Below are 14,886 nucleotides of genomic sequence, written 5' to 3' on the forward strand. Positions count from 1 at the left end.
CTCCAATGTAGTATGTGGCTGTAATGCAACATTGGATGCTAACCGCTGTTACACCTCATCAAAGAAGCAGCAAGCTCTACGCAAATAACTTACGTTCACTTTAACTAAGAGGTCCCCAGTTTCAGACATGACATGTGCACAGCATCACTCCTCATTGGCTTACTAAAATAATGTGCGTGACAGCCTCCTTGCTTTCTTTTTTTTTAAAACAATATCACTGGCACCTCCAAGTCTGGTAAGTAGCTACTACTAACATGTTGAATACTTTTGTCGATTAGACTATAGTGTTATTGTAACCTCGTTTGCCTACTACGTCAGCATTCTTAGCTAGCTAACGTTAACTAGTTAGTACAGTTTAACAAACTGCTAGCCATCCTCTTCCTGTCCGGGCAAGATAGCTAGTAGCTAGCCTGTCTAGTAGTGGGTTTGTAGGCTTGCGAAAAAGGCCATACAGTTTTGGGTTGTAATCGTAACATTATTTAAACGTACTGACTGTTCAGCCTTCCCATTAAATATATTCGTAGCATTGATTAAGTTAACTTCGCTAGTCGATGTGGTCGTCAAATTAGCCCCCTAACTAGCTGTCGTGAGTTAAACATCAATTTATCATTCGCAGGGGTAATATTGATTAATTTTGTCCTTTTTAGCAGACCACTCTGAAAGGGGTGTTTTTTTTTGTTGCCAAAGGCGTCTTACTTAGGGCGAAACATTTGCAGCGGGTGTGCCTCCCATGGCATGTGTCAACTTGAGTAATTAGCCTATCCCCATAGTCATTGGCCTATCCTAGCTGACTTAGTAGGCTTCCATTATTCTTGTAATGGCCGTATGATTTCCATGATGTATTTGACTCAGGTGTGTTTTTAAAAATATAAACTACGTTTAAAAACGACTAACGTTTTTAATGTTCTTGCTCACAGGTTGACACATTTCAATTGATTAAACATGTTTCTGGCCAAAAGACTCATCGGTGGCATTCTTGATGTCGTAAGGTAAATCATCATCTCTTATGTTCACCACAGGAATTTAGTCTCTACATGTTTCTGGCTAAAAAATATTTTAAAAATGTTTCCTGGACTTTGCCCTATGGGAAGGTGGTTGAGGAGGCTGTATAGGTTGTGGGGGAGGAAGGGCAATGAAAGTAGTCTAATTTTAGGACACTGCCACTCCTAAAACTGATTGTACCGTTGCAAAAGCCAAGCTATGTCGGATAGGAGCATGATTCTTCAGATAGTAACCTCAGACCATAAATCAATCGCTCATCATACACTATATTATCAAATGTATGTGGACACATGCTTGTTGAACATCTCATTCCAAAATCATGGGCATTAATATGAAATCTCTCTCCCCCCTTCACTTCTATAACAGCCTCCTCTCTTCTGAGAAGGCTTTCCAGTAGATGATGGAACATTGCTGTGGGGACTTGCTTCCATTCAGCCACAAGCATTAGTGAGGTCAGGCACTGATTTTGGGCAATTAAGCCGGCTCACGGTCGGCGTTCCAATTCATCCCAAAGGTGTTAAATGTGGTTGAGGTCAGGGCTCTGTGCAGGCCAGTCAAGTTCTTCCACACCGATCTCAACAAATAATTTCTGTATGGACCTTGCTTTGTGCACAGGGGATTGTCATGCTGCAACAGGAAAGGGCCTTCCCCAAACTGTTGCCAAGAAGTTGTCTAGTATGTATGTATACTGTAGCGTTAAGATTTCCCTTCACTGGAACTAAGGGGCCTAGCCTGAACCATGAAAAACAGCCCCAGACCATTATTCCTTCTCCACCAAACTTTGCACACAGTGATCTTAGGCTTGTGAGTGGCTGCTCAGCCATGGAAATCCAGTTCATGAAGCTCCCAACAAATAGTTCTTGTGCTGACGTTGCTTCCAGAGGCAGTTTGGAACTCTGTAGTAAGTGTTGCAACAGAGGACAGTTGATTTTTACGCTCTAGCACTTGGAGGTCCAGTTCTGTGAGCTTGTGTGGCTTACCATTTTGCGGCTGAGCTGTTGTTGCTCCTATTTATTTATTTATTTATTTTCTCACCTTTATTTAACCAGGTAGGCCAGTTGAGAACAAGTTCTCATTTACAACTGTGACCTGGCCAAGATAAAGCAAAGCAGTGCGACAAAAACAACAGTTACACAAGGGATAAACAAACATACAGTAAATAACTCAATAGAAAAAACTTTGTGCATATGTAGTAAAATTATGGAGGTAAGGCAATAAATAGGCCATGGTGATGAAATAATTACAATTTATCATTAAAACTGGAGTGATAGATGTGCAGATGATGATGTGCAAGTTGAGATACTTGGGTGAAAGAAAGAAAAAACAATATGGGATGAGGTAGTTGGGTGGGTTATTTACAGATGGGCTGTGTACAGGTTCAGTGATCAATCAGTAAGCTGCTCTGACAGCTGATGCTTAGAGTTAGTGAGGGAGATAAGTCTCTAGCTTAAGTGATTTTTGCAATTCGTTCCAGTCATTGACAGCGGAGAACTGGAAGGAAAGGCAGCCAAACGAGGTGTTGGCTTTGGGGATGACCAGTGAAATATACCTGCTGGACCGCGTGCTACGGGTGGGTGTTGCTATGGTGACCATTGAGCTAAGGAGGGGCTTTACCTAGCAAAGACTTATAGATGACCTGGAGCCGATGGGTTTGGCGACGAATATGTAGTGATGGCCAGCATACAGGTTGCAGTGGTGGGTTGTATATGGGGCTTTGGTGATAAAATGGATGGCATTGTGATAGACTACATCCAATTTGCTGAGTAGAGTGTTGAAGTCTAATTTGTAAATGACTCATCCAGAACGCCGCAGCCCGTCTGGTGTTCAACCTTCCCAAGTTCTCTCACGTCACCCCGCTCCTCCGCTCTCTCCACTGGCTTCCAGTTGAAGCTCGCATCCGCTACAAGACCATGGTGCTTGCCTACGGAGCTGTGAGGGGAACGGCACCTCAGTACCTCCAGGCTCTGATCAGGCCCTACACCCAAATAAGGGCACTGCGTTCATCCACCTCTGGCCTGCTCGCCTCCCTACCACTGAGGAAGTACAGTTCCCGCTCAGCCCAGTCAAAACTGTTCGCTGCTCTGGCTCCCCAATGGTGGAACAAACTCCCTCACGACGCCAGGACAGCGGAGTCAATCACCACCTTCCGGAGACACCTGAAACCCCACCTCTTTAAGGAATACCTAGGATAGGATAAAGTAATCCTTCTCACCCCCCTTAAAATATGTAGATGCACTATTGTAAAGTGGCTGTTCCACTGGATGTCATAAGGTGAATGCACCAATTTGTAAGTCGCTCTGGATAAGAGCGTCTGCTAAATGACTTAAATGTAATGTAAATGTAAATGTAACATCGCTGATGTTAAGGATCGGAAGGATTGTCAGTTTTACCAGGGTATGTTTGGCTTCATAAGTGGAGGTGGCTTTGTTGCGAAATAGGAAGCTGATTCTAGATTTGATTTTAGAATGCTTAATGTGAGTCAGGAGACTTTACAGTCTAACCAGATACCTAGGTATTTGTAGTTGTCCACATATTCTAAGTCAGAACTTTCCAGAGTAGTGATACTAGTCGGGCAGGTGCGGGCAGCAATCGGTTGAAGAGCATGTATTTAGTTTTACTGCTTCCATGGCCTCCAACTGCTTTTAAATGCTAGTGTTGTATGGTATTGAAGCTCATTTGGAGGTTTGTTAGCACAGTGTCCAACGAAGGGCCAGATGTATACAGAATGGTGTCGTCTGCGTAGAGGTGGATCAGAGAATCACCAGCAACAAGAGCAACATCATTGAATTATAAACAGAGAAAAGAGTCTGCCCGAGAATTGAACCCTGTGGCACCCCCATAGAGACTGCCAGAGGTCCGGAAGACAGGCCCTCCGATTTGACACTGAACTCTATCCGAGAAGTAGTTGGTGAACCAGTCATTTGAGAAACCAAGGCTATCAAGTGTGCTGATGAGAATATAGTGATTGACAGAGTCGAATGGCGGTTATCGATGGCGGTTATGAGCGTGACTGAGGTACACCCATGACCAGCTCAGAAACCAGATTGCATAGTGGAGAAGGTAAGGTGGGATTTGAAATGGTCGGTGATCTGTTGAACTTGATTTTAGAATGGCATGGCAGGATGGATATAGGTCTGTAACAGTTTGGGTCTAGAATGTCTCCCCCTTTGAAGAGGGGGATGACTGCAGCAGCTTTCCAATCTTTAGGGATCTCAGATGATACGAAAGAGAGGTTGAACAGGCTAGTAATAGGGGTTGCAACAATTTTGGCGGATAATTTTAGAGAGGGTCCAAATTGTCTGGCCCAGCTGATTTGTAGGTGTCCAGATTTTGCCGCTCTTTCAGAACATCAGCTATCTGGATTTGGGTGAAGGAGAAATGGGGGAGGCTTGGGCAAGTTGCTGTGGGGGGGGGGGTGTAAAGCATGGCCAGCTATAGAAAAATGCTTATTGAAACTCGATTATTGTAGATTTATCAGTGGTGACAGTTTTTCCTAGCAGCTTGGAGGAGGTGGTCTTCTTTTCCATGGACTTTTGTGTCCCAAACCCTTTTGGAATTAGTGCTACAGGATGCAAATTTCTGTTTGAAAAAGCTAGCCTTTGCTCTCCTGTGTATATTGGTTCCTGACTTCCCTGAAAAGTTGCATATCGAGGGGCCTGTTCGATGCTAATGCAGTATGCCACAGTATGTTTTTGTGCTGATCTAGGGTAGTCAAGTCTTTAGTGAACTAAGGGCTATATCTGTTCTTGGGTCTACATTTTTTTTGTATGGGGCATGCATATTTAAGATGGTGAGGAAAGCACTTTTAAAGAACAACCAAGCATCCTTTACTAATGGGATAAGGTCAATATCCTTCCAGGATACCTAGGCCAGGTCGATTAGAAAGGCCTGCTCACTGAAGTGTTTTAGGGAGCGTTTGACAGTGATGAGGGGTGGTCGTTTGACCGCGGACCCATAGCAGAAGCAGGCAATGAGGCAGTGATCACAGAGATCCTGGTTGAAGACAGCAGAGGTGTATTTAGAGGGCAAGTTGGTCAGGATCTATGAGTGTGCCCTTGTTTATGGATTTTGGGTTGTACCTGGTAGGTTCCTTGATCATTTGTGTGCGATTGAGAACATCTAGCTTAGATTGTAGGATGGCTGGGGTATTAAGCATATCCCAGTTTAGGTCACCTAAGAGTACGAGTTCTGAAGATAGATGGGGGGCAATCAATTCACATGTGGTGTCCAGGACACCGCTGGGGGGTTCTATAACACGCGGCAACAGTGAGAGTCATATTTTTGGAAAGCTGGCTTTTTAAAAGTACCGTAATTGCTGGACTATTAAGTGCACCTGAATATAAACCGCACCCACTGAATTATTTAAAAAATATGTTTTTTGTACATAAATAGGCCGCACATGTCTATAAGCCGCAGGTGCCTACCGGTACATTGAAACAAATGAACTTGGTCACTATCTTCCTCCTCCTGTGCACTGAAACCACTGAAGTCATCTCTTTCGGTGTCGGAGATGAATAGCGTCAGAATTGCTTCATCCGATGTTGGATCGTTTTCATTGTCGCTCTCGTCACTTTCATCCGGAGGCAAATACCCCGCTGAGCTCATGCTGCCCCTTCAACACGCAGCAGTCCAGCCTTTCGAAACCCGTTGAGGATAGTGGATTTTTTGACAATGCTCCACGCTGTCAGGACCCACTGGCGGACTTGACCATAAGTTGCTCTTCGCATGCAGCCTGTTTTAGTGAAGGATTTCTCCCCACTTGTCATCCAAGACTCCCACTGAACAAGGAGCGCCACCTTAAATGCACGATTTACACTGATGTCGAGTGGCTGCAAATACTTTGGGCCATCTGCTTTTCTTCCCTCTGAAAGCCTTTGTCAGTTCCTCACGCTGCTGTTTCCCTCTTATCATCGACTCATTAAGGCCAAGCTCCCGTGCAGCAGCTCTCTTTCCTTTTCCATCAGCCAGATCGATTGCCTTCAACTTGAAAGCTGCATCATATGCATTTCTCTGTTTCTTTGCCATGATGAGGGTGACAAAATTACTACCGTAACGTAATCAGAATGATGGGAAGTTTGAGCGCGCTCGATTTTACGTCACATTATGTGACGGTGCTCAGTTTTTTTGGCGGCATGAATCTTGTGAAAGCTGGAAAAATCCATAAATTAGCTGCGTCATTGTATAAACCCGCGAGGTAAAAAGGCGTGGGAATAAAGTAGCGGCTTATAGTCTAGCAATTATGGTAGAAGCCCGAACTGATGGGGCACAGACCTGGATAGTATGACAGAACTCTGCAGGCTATCTCTGCAGTAGATTGCAATTCTTTGGCAGTTCTTTCTTGACAGAACATTTTGTAGTCGGGGATGGAAACTTCAGAATTTTTGGTGGCCTTCCTAAGCAGGGATTCAGAGACGGCTAGGACATCAGGGTTAGCGGAGTGTGCTAAAGCAGCAACAATAACAAACTTAGGGAGGAGGCGTCTGATGTTAACATGCATGAAACCAAGGCTTTACAATAACAGCACTTAGTTTAGCAGGGCAGACATTTTACAAACTGACTTGTTGGAGAGATGGCATCCAATGACAGTGCCACGTTCAAAGCTCTTCAGTAAGGTCATTCTACTGCCAATGTTTGTCTATGGCGATTCCATGGCTGCTGGAACGGGTGTGGCTTAAATAGCCGAATACACTAATTTGAACATTTGAAGGGGTGTCCACAAGTGTGTCCCCTCTATCTTTTAGGAATGCTACCAAGTGACTAACCTGTTAATTTCCTGTGTCCCTTGCAGCAATATTGATCCAGCTGTGTTTGTGCCCTCTGACCCAGTGAGTGGCATCGCTATTTTATCATTCAAGTTATCACTAGAGCATACTGTTTTGCTGAAAATGTGCGTTTGTTATGGATAATAGTAACCTGAAGTGCAAATGTTATCGTGCAGCCCGCACCACGAAGGCCACTTGCGTACGCAGAGCAGAATGAGAGTGACGAGGAAAGACAGTTTCGCAAAGTCTTCCAGCAGTTGGCTGGAGATGTGAGTATGATAGGTCCCTGTCACTTCTCACACATTCCTATTCTAGTTTACCTTCATAATACCCCTGTAAAAGTAAACCCCTTGTGGCAATGCCATTAGAAAGGCACTGTGACTGCTGAAATTGATGCAACATAGCAGTTTGATCTTCATGTAATTATTTCTGCTTTTAAGTATGGCTCAAATTCACTATTGAATATTGTTAAGACACTTTATACGTGGTATTCTTCGATGTTGGAGTAATTAAACGGAATAACTTTTCACTAAGGACATGGAGGTGAGCCCAACTGAATTGATGAACATCTTGAACAGAATTATTTCCAAACGTAAGCTATGTTTCTGTCTCTGTTCATTTGGCTTTGCCTGTGCTTGTGTGCATGAAGTGTATACCTGTTATTCAATCCCTCTATCTCAGAAAGCCATGTTTGAGATGTAATATTTTTGATGAATTTCTCAGTGAGATTGATTTTTGTTTGTGAGTCATTAAGGGCATGTGGTAATCCAGTGAGTGAACTGGCTGCTTTTGAATTTCAGATGGTGACCTGAAGACAGACGGGTTTAGCATTGAGTCCTGCAGGAGCATGGTTGCCGTCATGGATGTATCCTTCCTGTTATTACCTGTTTGTGGTAATGCATCTGATGTTGATGCAAAAATATCATTTCCAGAATTTAGTGCCATAAGGATGGAGAGATAATTCAGACATAGCCATATAAAAGGTCTCAGCAGGGGAAGGTTTATTGACAACCCATGTTTCTCAAGCTATGTTTCTCGAGTTAAGGTCAATTAAAATTATCCATCATATAACACATGGATTATTTAAATTGACCTAAACTCTTGGAAAGCATGGGTTGTTCATAACCTCCCTCTTGTTCTTAGACCTTTTCAATGTCAAAATCCCTTCAGTGACTTTGAAAGGAAATTACTGGTTAAAAAAAAAAAATATGGTTGAAACTCTCACTCCACCAATCCAATGCTTTTAGAGTTGTGAGAAGTAGTTGTGCACATAGTTCACTTTCCTTCTCTGATTTGAAAGGAAATTGGGGAATTCTCAATTGGTAATGTTTGTCCTCCCCTCGACTACTCCATCCTCTTTTCTGTGACCCGGAAACCGATAAGTGGTCACCATATGTAGGGATGTCGATTTGTTAATAGGCGAACGGAAGAGTTTGCACCTCTGATAGCCTCCTCCAGCCAAGGACATTCTGATTTCTTATCACGGAAGTGTTTTGAAATCTGCCCACACCCCCTTTGAATCATCTGTTGTTTTCTCAAATGAGAAGAACATGCACATGTTTAAAGTCAATACACTACTTATTACATTTACATTTAAGTCATTTAGCAGACGCTCTTATCCAGAGCGACTTACAAATTGGTGCATTCACCTTATGACATCCAGTGGAACAGCCACTTTACAATAGTGCATCTACATATTTTAAGGGGGGGGTGAGAAGGATTACTTTATCCTATCCTAGGTATTCCTTAAAGAGGTGGGGTTTCAGGTGTCTCCGGAAGGTGGTGATTGACTCCGCTGTCCTGGCGTCGTGAGGGAGTTTGTTCCACCATTGGGGAGCCAGAGCAGCGAACAGTTTTGACTGGGCTGAGCGGGAACTGTACTTCCTCAATGGTAGGGAGGCGAGCAGGCCAGAGGTGGATGAACGCAGTGCCCTTATTTGGGTGTAGGGCCTGATCAGAGCCTGGAGGTACTGAGGTGCCGTTCCCCTCACAGCTCCGTAGGCAAGCACCATGGTCTTGTAGCGGATGCGAGCTTCAACTGGAAGCCAGTGGAGAGAGCGGAGGAGCGGGGTGACGTGAGAGAACTTGGGAAGGTTGAACACCAGACGGGCTGCGGCGTTCTGGATGAGTTGTAGGGGTTTAATGGCACAGGCAGGGAGCCCAGCCAACAGCGAGTTGCAGTAATCCAGACGGGAGATGACAAGTGCCTGGATTAGGACCTGTGCCGCTTCCTGTGTGAGGCAGGGTCGTACTCTGCGGATGTTGTAGAGCATGAACCTACAGGAACGGGCCACCGCCTTGATGTTAGTTGAGAACGACAGGGTGTTGTCCAGGATCACGCCAAGGTTCTTAGCGCTCTGGGAGGAGGACACAATGGAGTTGTCAACCGTGATGGCGAGATCATGGAACGGGCAGTCCTTCCCCGGGAGGAAGAGCAGCTCCGTCTTGCCGAAGTTCAGCTTGAGGTGGTGATCCGTCATCCACACTGATATGCCTGCCAGACATGCAGAGATGCGATTCGCCACCTGGTCATCAGAAGGGGGAAAGGAGAAGATTAATTGTGTGTCGTCTGCATAGCAATGATAGGAGAGACCATGTGAGGTTATGACAGAGCCAAGTGACTTGGTGTATAGCGAGAATAGGAGAGGGCCTAGAACAGAGCCCTGGGGGACACCAGTGGTGAGAGCGCATGGTGAGGAGACAGATTCTCGCCACGCCACCTGGTAGGAGCGACCTGTCAGGTAGGACGCAATCCAAGCGTGGGCCACGCCGGAGATGCCCAACTCGGAGAGGGTGGAGAGGAGTATCTGATGGTTCACAGTATCGAAGGCAGCCGATAGGTCTAGAAGGATGAGAGCAGAGGAGAGAGAGTTAGCTTTAGCGGTGCGGAGCGCCTCCGTGATACAGAGAAGAGCAGTCTCAGTTGAATGACTAGTCTTGAAACCTGACTGATTTGGATCAAGAAGGTCATTCTGAGAGAGATAGCGGGAGAGCTGACCAAGGACGGCACGTTCAAGAGTTTTGGAGAGAAAAGAAAGAAGGGATACTGGTCTGTAGTTGTTGACATCGGAGGGATCGAGTGTAGGTTTTTTCAGAAGGGTGCAACTCTCGCTCTCTTGAAGACGGAAGGGACGTAGCCAGCGGTCAGGGATAAGTTGATGAGCGAGGTGAGGTAAGGGAGAAGGTCTCCGGAAATGGTCTGGAGAAGAGAGGAGGGGATAGGGTCAAGCGGGCAGGTTGTTGGGCGGCCGGCCGTCACAAGACGCGAGATTTCATCTGGAGAGAGAGGGGAGAAAGAGGTCAGAGCACAGGGTAGGGCACTGTGAGCAGAACCAGCGGTGTCGTTTGACTTAGCAAACGAGGATCGGATGTCGTCGACCTTCTTTTCAAAATGGTTGACGAAGTCATCTGCAGAGAGGGAGGAGGGGGGGAGGGGGAGGAGGATTCAGGAGGGAGGAGAAGGTGGCAAAGAGCTTCCTAGGGTTAGAGGCAGATGCTTGGAATTTAGAGTGGTAGAAAGTGGCTTTAGCAGCAGAGACAGAGGAGGAAAATGTAGAGAGGAGGGAGTGAAAGGATGCCAGGTCCGCAGGGAGGCGAGTTTTCCTCCATTTCCGCTCGGCTGCCCGGAGCCCTGTTCTGTGAGCTCGCAATGAGTCGTCAAGCCACGGAGCGGGAGGGGAGGACCGAGCCGGCCTGGAAGATAGGGGACATAGAGAGTCAAAGGATGCAGAAAGGGAAGAGAGGAGGGTTGAGGAGGCAGAATCAGGAGATAGGTTGGAGAAGGTTTGAGCAGAGGGAAGAGATGATAGAATGGAAGAGGAGAGAGTAGCGGGGGAGAGAGAGCGAAGGTTGGGACGGCGCGATACCATCCGAGTAGGGGCAGTGTGGGAAGTGTTGGATGAGAGCGAGAGGGAAAAGGATACAAGGTAGTGGTCGGAGACTTGGAGGGGAGTTGCAATGAGGTTAGTGGAAAAACAGCATCTAGTAAAGATGAGGTCGAGCGTATTGCCTGCCTTGTGAGTAGGGGGAAGGTGAGAGGGTGAGGTCAAAAGAGGAGAGGAGTGGAAAGAAGGAGGCAGAGAGGAATGAGTCAAAGGTAGACGTGGGGAGGTTAAAGTCGCCCAGAACTGTGAGAGGTGAGCCATCCTCAGGAAAGGAGCTTATCAAGGCATCAAGCTCATTGATGAACTCTCCGAGGGGACCTGGAGGGCGATAAATGATAAGGATGTTAAGCTTGAAAGGGCTGGTAACTGTGACAGCATGAAATTCAAAGGAGGCGATAGACAGATGGGTAAGGGGAGAAAGAGAGAATGACCACTTGGGAGAGATAAGGATCCCGATGCCACCACCCCGCTGACCAGAAGCTCTCGGGGTGTGCGAGAACACGTGGGCGGACGAAGAGAGAGCAGTAGGAGTAGCAGTGTTATCTGTGGTGATCCATGTTTCTGTCAGTGCCAAGAAGTCGAGGGACTGGAGGGAGGCATAGGCTGAGATGAACTCTGCCTTGTTGGCTGCAGATCGGCAGTTCCAGAGGCTACCGGAGACCTGGAACTCCACGTGGGTCGTGCGCGCTGGGATCACCAGATTAGGGTGGCAGCGGCCACGCGGTGTGGAGCGTTTGTATGGTCTGTGCAGAGAGGAGAGAACAGGGATAGACAGACACATAGTTGACAGGCTACAGAAGAGGCTACGCTAATGCAAGGAGATTGGAATGACAAGTGGACTACACGTCTCAAATGTTCAGAAAGTTAAGCTTACGTAGCAAGAATCTTATTGACTAAAATGATTAAAATGATACAGTACTGCTGAAGTAGGCTAGCTGGCAGTGGCTGCGTTGTTGACTTTGTAGGCTAGCTGGCAGTGGCTGCGTTGTTGACACTACACTAATCAAGTTGTTCCGTTGAGTGTAATAGTTTCAACAGTGCTGCTATTCGGGGGCTAGCTGGCTAGCTAGCAGTGTTGATTACGTTACGTTGCGTTAAAAGAACGACAACAATTATCTTTGATACACAGACGGCTATGTAGCTAGCTATGTAGCTAGCTACGATCAAACAAATCAAACCGTTGTGCTGTAATGAAATGAAATGAAAAATGTGATACTACCTGTGGAGCGAAGCGGAATGCGACCGGGTTGTTGAGTGCGGAAGTTCTATTCAGTAGACGTTGGCTAGCTGTTGGCTAGCTAGCAGTGTCTCCTACGTTAAGGACGACAAATAGCTGGCTAGCTAACCTCAGTAAATTAAGATAATCACTCTAAGACTACACGCTCTAAACTACACAATTATCTTGGATACGAAGACAGCAAAGACAACTATGTAGCTAGCTAACACTACACTAATCAAGTCGTTCAGTTGAGTGTAATAGTTTTTACAGTGCTGCTATTCGGTAGACGGTGGACGTATGCTAGCTGGCTAGCTGCTGGGCAGATAGCAGTGTAGACTACGTTAGGACGACGAAATACAAGTTGCAATAGAAGTGCTGACTGTTTCACTATGTTGTCCTCTTTCTTTTCCTTTTTCTTCTGTCCTTCTTTTGTCCTTATTTTGTCTTCCTTTCTTCTGTTAACTAGATATTTTTTGTTGTTACTTATCTTTTATATATGAAATGTCTGGCACAACTAGCTACATTTCTTATTACCACTTTAGACGTGTATTTTGGGATTCCTCCTCTGTAAACGTAATTAGCCTGATGTGTGTGGTGGAGTCTAATTTCATACTGCGTATTTGTTTCCTTTCTTCCGCTCCTCGATTTACCTTTGGCCTTTTTCAAAGGAGACGAGTGGTGGAAGCAACGAGTCGAGCAAAACAAATTGAGAATCTCCCAATGACTGGTATAAGAAATAAAGTGGAAACTCCACCTAGCCCATGCCTCCACCAATCCAATGCTTTTAGATTTGTAGTGTGAACTTGTCCACTTCCCTTTACTGATTTGAAAGGAAATTACTTGTATAAGAAATATGGTGGAAACTCTCATTAGCCCATGCTTCCACCAAGACAATGAGGTAACTTACACCTTCCTAATATTGAGCAGCCTTAATTCATCGGGGCATGGACTCTACAAGGTGTCAAAAGCATTCCACTGGGATGCTGGCCCATGTTGACTCCAATGCTTCCCACAGTTCTCAAGTTGGCTTGATGTCCTTTTGGTGGACTGTTCTTGATACACACAGGAAACTGTTGAAGTTGAAAAACCCAGCAGCGTTACCCTGTTCAAAGGCACTTCAATCTTTTTTGTCTTGCCCAATTACCCTATGAATGGCACATATACACAATCCATGTCCCTATTGTCTGAAAAATCCTTCTGTTACCCGTCTCCTCCCCTTCATTGATTTTGAAGTGGATTTAACAAGTAACATCAATAAGGGATCATAGCTTTCATCTGGATTCACCTGGTCAGTCTGTCAGGGAAGGAACGGGTGTTCTTAATGTTTTGTGTACACAGCATTGTTATAGGTGTCATGTTTTTGTTAACCTTAACACTGTTGCAGTGTGACAGTACTGGGAAGCTCGGATTCCATGAGTTCAAACACCTCTGGAACAATATCAAGAAATGGCAGGTGAGAGTAAAAGTAGTTTGAGAGTATTGGCACTAATATACATTTTATTTTTGTATTAGAAAGTATAATACAAATTTGGAACCATGGAGATTTAATCATAGATGTATTTCACTGTTTTTTTTCAGGGTGTGTATAAGACTTATGACACTGATGGCTCTGGGGTTATTGGTGCAGATGAGCTTCCCAATGCTTTCAGGGCGGCAGGTAAGAGCTATCATGTAGCACAGAAACATTTTGGCTGTTTGCCAGACACTTTTTACAGCATACATCTTGAAACATTGCACTTTTTGATATGAATACATTTTGAATCTCTTAAGTAAAGTTGTGTTTAACCCAGCAATTGTGTTATTCTTTACAACTTTATAGATATCAGCTTTTCAGTGTGGACCCAAGGATGTACATTAAACTAAACATGTATGTCTATGGTTTGGACGCAGGCTTTCCCCTCAATGATGAGCTGTTCCAGATGATAATTCGCAGATACAGCGATGAGAACGGGAACATGGACTTTGACAACTGCATTGGCTGCCTTGTGAGACTGGACGCTATGTGCCGTAAGTCCCATTCCCTGCTCTTTCCTATCACCATGGCAAGGGTTATTTTAGATCTGTACAGGTGTTCGATGTAAAAAAATAAAAACATACGCATTAACCTTTGTTACATTTGTTGTGTGTCAGCACAACTAATGGTACTTTGAAAATAATGGGGTACATACATAATCATTGAAAATTGGCAGTTTTGTCACTAAAAGTAGTATCTTCTTGATTCAGGTGCCTTCAAAACCTTAGACAAGGATAACAATGGAACTATCAAGGTCAACGTTCAAGAGGTAAGCATGTCACACTTACAAGCTGTAACAATTAGACGGTTTTATGAATGTAATTAGCCTAGCAGAACTACTTTAGGAACAACATTGTAGAGTAATGCCGACGATATCACACGAGGTCAAAACCCACCATTGTACAGGGTTGATGTCAATTGTTTTTCTTTCTCTCTGCAGTGGCTCCAGTTGACAATGTACTCCTAAGCACATTAAATGGCTACACGTGTTTACAAAACAAAACCACTCTTTCTACATGGCACTGCGCTTTAGACCACTCCAGGGACCAGCCTCCCAATTTATGCAGGTTTCCCTACATGCTTTGCAACCTACACTATGTGAATATGTCTCACAACATTGTCTTGTGCCATTGCTTCATGAAGCCAACAGATGCCATTTAATGATTGGGTAAATGTTGCCATAAGTCATTGAGCTGTTATTACTTTGAAATGTATGGAATTAAAGAAATCTTAATGTATTTATTGCATGTGTTATTTGAACAATTCAAGCCTACTTATCGACCATTCAATCATTAAGGGTTGATGCATTTACCTAATGGCTGGAATGATAAATGTATTAAAAACAAATATATAGTTCAGATGTGCATCCAACACAGTGCTATAGCTCATATTGTGGTCAGTCCGGGTACTTCTCCTTTCACAGAAAAGTAAACCACGTAACTAGCTACTGAGCTTGCGTACAAACTAGCGTGAGAAATCTGACTGGTTACAATGTTTTCCCACAAG

The 14,886-nt window shown here is 44.8% G+C and overlaps 1 protein-coding gene across 1 annotated transcript; it reads left to right on the forward strand.

The window, feature by feature from the left end:
- The first annotated feature begins 150 nt into the window (after nt 1-150).
- capns1a (calpain, small subunit 1 a) lies at nt 151-14,618 on the forward strand. The gene is made up of 11 exons (XM_046306914.1): nt 151-235; nt 918-989; nt 6,791-6,827; nt 6,941-7,033; nt 7,299-7,356; nt 7,565-7,629; nt 13,252-13,320; nt 13,446-13,524; nt 13,758-13,874; nt 14,091-14,149; nt 14,321-14,618. The coding sequence occupies exons 2-11, from the start codon at nt 943-945 to the stop codon at nt 14,345-14,347; spliced, it is 651 nt and encodes a 216-aa protein (XP_046162870.1). The 5' UTR covers nt 151-235; nt 918-942; the 3' UTR covers nt 14,348-14,618.
- The last annotated feature ends 268 nt before the right edge of the window (nt 14,619-14,886 follow it).

This window comes from Oncorhynchus gorbuscha, linkage group LG16 (assembly GCF_021184085.1).
Source record: "Oncorhynchus gorbuscha isolate QuinsamMale2020 ecotype Even-year linkage group LG16, OgorEven_v1.0, whole genome shotgun sequence".
Classification (NCBI taxonomy): domain Eukaryota; kingdom Metazoa; phylum Chordata; class Actinopteri; order Salmoniformes; family Salmonidae; genus Oncorhynchus; species Oncorhynchus gorbuscha.

Excerpts from the sequence above, each read along its gene's own strand:
- capns1a (XM_046306914.1), top strand. The coding sequence starts at position 943 with ATGTTTCTGGCCAAAAGACTCATCGGTGGCATTCTTGATGTCGTAAG. Across the intron at positions 6,828-6,940 it reads TGTTTGTGCCCTCTGACCCA|CCCGCACCACGAAGGCCACT; the intron begins GTGAGTGGCATC and ends GTTATCGTGCAG. Across the intron at positions 7,034-7,298 it reads TCCAGCAGTTGGCTGGAGAT|GACATGGAGGTGAGCCCAAC; the intron begins GTGAGTATGATA and ends CTTTTCACTAAG.